Source organism: Papilio machaon, chromosome W (genome assembly GCF_912999745.1).
Source record: "Papilio machaon chromosome W, ilPapMach1.1, whole genome shotgun sequence".
In the NCBI taxonomy this organism is placed as follows: Eukaryota; Metazoa; Arthropoda; class Insecta; order Lepidoptera; family Papilionidae; genus Papilio; species Papilio machaon.
This window is the reverse complement of record NC_060015.1, coordinates 1,830,218-1,838,597: the sequence shown is the minus strand read 5'-3', so window position 1 is coordinate 1,838,597 and position 8,380 is coordinate 1,830,218. Positions and strand designations below refer to the sequence as shown.

The window sequence follows — 8,380 nt, the reverse complement described above, 5'->3', positions numbered from 1 at the left end:
CGAATTTTTATCCCGTCTAAGTTTGAAAAAACATCGAAATCTATAAAGCAGTATTTAATTAACGGCATTCGATTTTAGGCGGATTGTACTTCGCCGCCATCTTTGCCGCCATGCGGTGTCATGTTGATTGTTGTTGTCTCAGGTTGTTGTTGACTTGACGTTTTTCTTTTGCTATGTGTGTAGCTGAGAAGTCGGATTTGTGCTCTTTTCTTATAACAATCTTATTATTTGCTATATTTTTGGATGTAGTGATCGTCTAGAAAGTACTCAAGACAATTTTAAAGTCAAAAATGAGTGGTATCAAAAAGAAAAAGTGCGAAATATGTGGAGTAAAAACTTGTCGAATGGACGGCCAAAAAAGGATACTCATGGCAAGATTTCCTCTAGACGAAGATCGGTAAGTATAGAATATAATATATAACCGCGTAAAATAACTGTAAATCATAATTTTCATTAAACAGTTGGTTTTTCGAGTAACATAATGCTTAACCTTATTGATATGTAAAGAATAGTGTTGTGTAAGTTTTATCGATAATTGTGTTTTATACCTATATATATATATATATTACCTATATACCTATATATATATAGGAATCTCGTTGTAACTATTGTCGGGGCACCATCGAATTGTGCCGTACACGACGGGTTCGGGTCCCGCGGCACAACCTGCCTTAAACTACGTATCACAAGGCCTGGCGTAAATATTGAAAATATATGAAGTGGCACTCACCTACTCGATGCCCCGTTCACCGCCTGCAGGTGCCTGGTCACTCTGTCGGTGTCAGTCGAGTCAAATAAGTCACAGTCATACAGTCTAAAGGCGCCAGCAATGCTGCACTCCTGATGCACCCGATGCACCGCTTCCCGTAAGCGCCCTATAGACGCGTCCTTTATCGAACCGAACGCGGAACCGTTAACTTAGCGACCCTGTACGCTAAATATAAGACACGTCCGATGAACTATCCAACTGCCGACCACTTTCTATGCTGACTCGATGCGCTCTGTCGACTCACTCCTTCCCCGCACAAGCCCCCCCGCAGGCCCCGCGCCCGTCCGTAGCGGAGAGGGATTTCCAACTACCCGCTTGTGCGGGAGAATAAAAATGAGTCGACCTACCAACATAAAACCCGTATTGGTCAACCGCGAAATTCAAAACTAGCGAACTACAGTGCAACTGTACCGAACAGTCCTCCGCCCCAGCCAGACGATATCTGGCTGCGTCTAAAAACGTAATTCGAAACCCAAAATCAAACGAGCTGGGGGAGAGTTGCCACTGCTCGCTTTACCACCAAGTGGCCTAATAAAATCTATGTAACCATCCAATTCGCTTTACCTGTTCCGCGAATAAGTCCGTAATCCGTACCCGGTCGATCCGCGACCGTAAATGTTCCACCGACCGTATTTAAACAATGCATCCCTATGAACCCGAGTCCAAAACCGCGCGCGTGGTTACCTATTTACTCCGAAGAGAACCGACGCGAACCTGAGCGGTGGAGAGTGAAACCGTACTAAGCGATGAGATGCATTGCGATGGAAAAGTGGAACGAATTATCGTTCCTGTGAAGATTTATTTATATGTGGTGTGGAGGGAAAGCTACCCTGATCACTTATCACCTGATGATCCGATCGATACGGTCGGCGACGCTCCAACCGAGGCCAGTCCAAGAAGTGGAGTGGCGAGCGAGCGCCGGCCGCACCAGGCTCCTGTGCCGAAGCTTGAGGGGCGCTACAAGAATCACGCGGCCCCCCGCCCGTGCTCACTGGTGAACCCTGTACACGTTGCCGTCCGTGGTTTGCCCTAAGCCGTGGTGGAGACCTAACATCACGGCGACCTGATGTCCGCTGCATAGCTCCAGACCACTGTTCCTCCGTATTTTTATTATGAACAGGGGAAGTTACATGCCCCGGAGTGGTTGGCGAGTGCGAGCCGTTGCGGTTTCCACACAGCAGGAGATGATGCCTACCTCCACACTGACCGCACGCACGAGTTGACTGGCAGTGCGAGACAAGGTGGTCCCCCAAGCAGCAATAACACCAAAACCGTTGGCGAGCAATACCGCGCCGAGCTTGCCAACGTAGTTCCCGGAACTTGGGGCAACCCGTAACACCGTGTCCTGTATCCCGACAATAACTGCAGTGAATGTCCTGTGCCTGTCGTACCGCTGCGTTAAACATCCGCGGCCTACTATGCGCCCAAACCGGTGGACGGTGTTCTTTACCCGCGGGCCTCGCTCTAGGAGCAACTACGAGAGGCTCTGGAGGAGGAGGAGGGACATTCTCTGTTCGACGACACTCATCCTCCAGGAATAAAATTAGGTTGTCAAAGCTGGGAAGATGAGTGGCGGAGTCCCCGCCGTATTCCAGTTCAAATCTATGTTGTAAATCGTAAGGTAATTTGGAAAGAATTATATGTAATAATAAAAACGACCACGTGGACACAGGTAAATCCAAACCCTTGAGACCGTTGACCGCTATTAACAAAGGATTTAGAAGTCGTGTGCGCAACGACTGCGTAACCGAAATCTTAGGTAGGCCTAGAATAGCAGCAACATGACTATCTGCTAATCGCCGAACATTCTGGTACCTACGATTGAGTAAGTCCCGGGCGATATCATAATTACCGTCAACAAGATCTAAATGTTGGACAAGGCCCTTGGCTTCTCCCGTTAACGACGCCAACAAATAGGCAAGCTTCTGAGCAGGGGTCAAATCCCTACGACTGTGAACAATGCTTTCAAATAAATTGTTAAAAGCAACCCACTGGTCCAAGTCACCGTTAAATTGTGGCAAATCGAGCAGCGGCAATCTACTCATGAGCGCTGGTGACGCCTCCGACTCCGCAGTAACGCGCGCGTCAGCAGCGCTTGACCCTTTAAGGCAACCTACAGCCTGAATAATTTGATCAGCCAGGTCGTCGGCCTGATCAATGTCAGCATTAATCTTCGCCATGGCGTCCGCTTCTAAACCTAACTCTAGAATGCCACGGTACGCTGCATATAGATCCGCCATTTGATCGTCTAGAACCTGATATCTAGCCATAAGGGCTTGCGCACGGTCCGGCCTAGAAATATTCAAAACCGCTGAGCCGAGCCATCTCAGCACGCCTGTTATCCTAGCGGTATATTTGCCGGCCATAATTAATAAAATAAAATTTCAAAAAAAATAAATAAATAAAATCGAAGGTAGAAAATTATCGATGCTTCCAGAAACCGCTTACTACAAATGGTCGTTAAAGGAAAAAAAATCTAAATGGTGGGTAGATAATTCTCGCCTTAACCAAATGTATGAAACCCGTTACAAAGAATAACCTAATAAAAAAAAAACAAAACAAAAAAAAAAAAACAACCGTAATGAAAACCGACCAACTTAAATTATCGACGATAACATAAAAACTACCAAAAGAAAAAAAATACTAAATTAAATTATTAACCGTAATATAAAAAAAAAAATTAAAAAAAACACCAAATTATATTATGCACCGTAACATAAACTACAAAAAAAACCGTTACGTAAAAAAGCCCTAATTTAATACTAGAAAAAACCGTGAAATTACTAAATCAAAATATAAAACCGTTATGAGAGAACCCTAAATTAAATAATATAAACTATACGAAATCAATAAACGGAACCCTAATGGCCGATTAATATTACGTAGCAATCGTACAATAAAGAATTATCATAAACGACCTGATTAAAAACCGAATATTGTACGACGTAATATGTTATAATATTTTGTATTCCGTTATATTCCGTTATATTCCGCGCGAGAAGGAAGTTACAATATTTCGCCAAGCAATGTAAATACGTACCCGAAAAACACGTAACCCGAATATAACCACGCGGTTATAACCTACGTGTTAACCTAACCACGCTCTGCTACCATCGAATTGTGCCGTACACGACGGGTTCGGGTCCCGCGGCACAACCTGCCTTAAACTACGTATCACAAGGCCTGGCGTAAATATTGAAAATATATGAAGTGGCACTCACCTACTCGATGCCCCGTTCACCGCCTGCAGGTGCCTGGTCACTCTGTCGGTGTCAGTCGAGTCAAATAAGTCACAGTCATACAGTCTAAAGGCGCCAGCAATGCTGCACTCCTGATGCACCCGATGCACCGCTTCCCGTAAGCGCCCTATAGACGCGTCCTTTATCGAACCGAACGCGGAACCGTTAACTTAGCGACCCTGTACGCTAAATATAAGACACGTCCGATGAACTATCCAACTGCCGACCACTTTCTATGCTGACTCGATGCGCTCTGTCGACTCACTCCTTCCCCGCACAAGCCCCCCCGCAGGCCCCGCGCCCGTCCGTAGCGGAGAGGGATTTCCAACTACCCGCTTGTGCGGGAGAATAAAAATGAGTCGACCTACCAACATAAAACCCGTATTGGTCAACCGCGAAATTCAAAACTAGCGAACTACAGTGCAACTGTACCGAACACATATATATATATTAGGGTGATTCAAAAAAAAAATTTAATTTTTTTTTTTAACCGATACCCTCTCAAATGTTTCTATTTGATATAAAAAAAATTCTCACCAAACCCGAGCCCTATAGCTCAACTCTAAGGGGTCGCTACTGTTTTTTTATTTTCCCATTTAATTAACATGGGAAAATCGTTTTTTGTTTTAAATTGAATTTACACATAATTAACGCATTTTTTTATAAAAAACGATTTTATATTCTTAAAGGAGAGTCTTCGAGCTTTCCAAAACTCTATTACAAAGTACAATTATCTTTACATAAAGACTAATTACAGCTATTTAAAAATCACTAAATTTCGAAATTTGAAAAATGCTTGGAATTATTTTTTTTTTTTGCACAATCCTCAAAATTTTTACTTAAACTATTAGTAAGCATTGAATTTTTATATATTACAAATTTCGAAAATAGTTTTTAGTACGTAGTGTAGGTTGCAGCACACATGATATCAATAAGATAAATGAATTAAGTGTATGATTACAAGTAATCATGGAATATAATTTTGTCACATATTTTTTATATTAATAATCTAAATAAAAAATTGAACATGTTCATTCTAGTTAATAGTTTTTTATTAATGATAATTAGAGTACACTCTAGCAGTTAAGATAAATACGCCTTTCTGATATGCTATTAATTTGAATTATTCTGCATTAACAAGTGTTGTTTAAAATAATTTCAAGCATTTTATATATATATATATATATATATATATATATAAATTTAATTTATATATATATATATATATATATATATAAATTATTAATTATCACCATATTACTATAGTATTATTATTATCACCAGGTAACTATTAAAAATTTTAACATAGTTTTCTTTTTAGCTGCAAACAATGGGTAGCGACGACTGGTAATGAAAACTTGATTGACGTGCCTATAGAAAAATTCAAACAATTAAAATATATTTGCGGCAAGCATTTAACCTAACATCTTTATAAAAGATATAAATACTTTTTCCAAGACGCAAATGCTGGCTAATATGGATTTTTCGTGGATGTGTAAAGATCACAAATATAAGATGGTTGATCGACTATTGCAGCGAATGAGTCTGTTATTAATCCGCAATTATTGTAGAATCACTAATAGATCTTTCGCGTTGAACGAAGAATCTTCGGCAGACTCTTTAAAGAAGGCGCAGCTTAAGAGCGTTGCCAAATAAAATTCAACAATGCAAACTACTTCTGTGCGTTATTTGTGTATTCAAGTAAGCAAATTTTCGAACACGTGTATTTTTTATATATTTTCATACTCAATAAGAACATTCCACGTTTGTTGCAGATCGTATTGTTGCAAATGGCAGTATATTTTATGTGGAATGAAATAAAAATATTACAATAATGTTTGTCAATATGGTAAGTTGAGTTAGTCACAAAAATAGTAGTACTTGCTTTAACGTCTGGAAACTGCTAATGAAATGAAGTACAATAAAAATAACATAGTATTCCACGTGCATAACTTTATAAACATTCATCAACATCTCTACGCCGTATTTTTTTTTGCTCATTTAGTTTTGTACCTCACAAATAAAAAAAGGTTTTCATCCCTGATTTTAGTAATGAAATATATACAACTTCATGCATTGTTTGTGTTGCAGTACTTCCAACCCGGAGTATGAAGTGAAACCAGCCACTATTTGAACTACCAACGTGACTAACAAGAACCAGTAATAGTAAACCACCCTCCGGCGCGTAATCGAAGTTCATGTCGCTCCGCGTATTTAATTATAAAGTATTGTATTATGTCGATATTATAGTTTCAAAGTTTCAACAAATTGTGGTGCATAGTTCGCGTAACACATTGTGCTATAAATAAATAGTGAATATCTTTTTAATAAGTTAAAAACTAATTGTTAAAAATTCACCGATCGACGCGTGGGCATTGCTAAGCGCGCGCGCAAGCAACTCTCGCGGTTCCGTCCACTGCATAACCGTGAAATTCGCATCCACTGGTATTCCGAACTATATGCCGTGACTGTGACTCAGTGTTAATTGGTTGTAGTCCGTTTGCAATAAATACAAAGATTTTTTGCTTACGTTAACTCGTACTTACAAAAGTGCTCGCCTGAAATACTAAACACTATGAAGTGCGCGGGATGTTTGAAAACTACGAAAGAAGCTAACATTACAAAATGTACTTCGATTACTTGTGAAAAATGTTTTTGCACTTTGTGTGTTCCGCTGGCTAATTCAGCTGAGAAGAAAAAAACTTGGAAATGCCCCGATTGCAGCGTGCTACCAAAAACCGGCTCCGAGTTAGCTGAGTTTACAAATGAGCTACGAAATCTGACAAAGGAAATATCCTCTCTTAAATTACAACTAGAGGATGTGACCAAGTCTATTTGTTTCTGCCATTCTCGCCTGGACGAAATTGTCGCCTCACTTAAAACCACTGACAAACGGTTAAAAGTATTAGAACAACGAGATTATGAATTAACCAATCTCAAAGCTACCGTCGCTCGTTTGGAGGATGATTTACATAATCAAAGACAGACTTTCGCGAATAACGAAATAGAAATTATCGGAATACCTGAAGCCCAGAATGTAACCTTACAGCATTCCGTAAAGATCGTTGCTCAAAAACTCGGCGTGGAACTGAAGGATGATGACGTGGACTATATCATGCGTGCAGGGCCTCGTCGCCCTGCTCCCGTCACCGAAAGGCCCGACGAAGCTCAAGGGATGTGTCGCCCTGTGGTCGTACGTCTGCTGCGGCGGTATAAGCGAGATGAACTAGTTCAGGCCTCGAAGTCGCGTCGCAACCTGAGTACCACCGACCTACAGATACCCGGTGTCGCACGTAAGATATATCTTAATGAAAGGCTTACCAAGGAAAATCGGCAATTATTTCGCGAAGCCAGGACGAGATCTAAAAAAGGAGGCTACGCATTTTGTTGGTGTAACAATGGCGCAATTTATGTCAGAGAGATGGAAAAAAAGCCTGCTGTACGTATACGTAGTTCCAAGGACCTGGATCAAATCTTCCGGCCTGCGGCTTCAACGGCGGAGTAATATAATTATATATGTCGTAATTTACATTCTATTCATTGTTCTTACGGTTATAAGTGTTTATTTGGATTCTCCTAGACCTGGGTTAATACATTGTTATGTAAAGACAACTTATTATGGTAAATTCAAATATCACTTACTATGTAGAAAGGTTTGTTTTCAACCTGTAGCATTTTTAATTGCTAGCTGTAAGAGTCTGTGTCTTATTATGCTTCGTGTCAAAATGTTATGCTGTTCCATATTTTATTATGTTTATCACATCTATACTCCATATTCACGTACAATAGACTATATAATCATGTCGTCTAATAAATTAATAGTATTAAATCATTTAATATTTGTTACAAGTAATTGGCTAGTATATATTACAACTTTAACTATTATATTTCAGGATCTTCATTATCAAACCTATTTATATTTCACTTGTAAGTACTATTTAAAACATTCACTTACAATTAATTTGCGCAGCTTTCTCAAAACACACAAGTATGTTTCATTTTATACACAGTTGTGGATAATTTTAGTATTAAATTCAATCAAATCCTAGAAGAATTGGTAGATAATTTAGACTCATTAAAGGTTGACTGCCGTGTTGTTCATGAAATTGAATCATGTAAAGAATGTTTTACATCAAGCCATAATTTCAAACTACTTGCCCTTAACATTAGAAGCATACAAAAAAACTTTGATACGTTTCTCATTGCACTAACACGTTCGGATTTAAGTTTCGATGTACTCATCCTGACAGAATGCTGGCTAAACGAGACTGTGGTTGTCCCACAATTACCAGGATACACTTCTTTCAAAACAGAACGTAATATTAATCAAAACAGTGGAGTTGTAGTCTACGTTAGTGATGTCTGGAACCCG

General features: G+C 39.8%; 2 protein-coding genes across 2 annotated transcripts; one reads left to right on the top strand and one right to left on the bottom strand.

Moving 5' to 3' along the window:
- Nucleotides 1-2,312: 2,312 nt before the first annotated feature.
- LOC123723366 lies at nt 2,313-3,135 on the bottom strand. The gene is made up of 2 exons (XM_045685944.1): nt 2,622-3,135; nt 2,313-2,371 (listed from the first exon to the last, which is right to left on the bottom strand). The coding sequence occupies exons 1-2, from the start codon at nt 3,133-3,135 to the stop codon at nt 2,313-2,315; spliced, it is 573 nt and encodes a 190-aa protein (XP_045541900.1).
- A 3,448-nt stretch (nt 3,136-6,583) lies between these two features.
- LOC106710161 lies at nt 6,584-7,513 on the top strand. The gene has a single exon (XM_014502156.2). It carries the CDS (start codon nt 6,584-6,586, stop codon nt 7,511-7,513), a length of 930 nt encoding a protein of 309 aa, XP_014357642.2.
- The last annotated feature ends 867 nt before the right edge of the window (nt 7,514-8,380 follow it).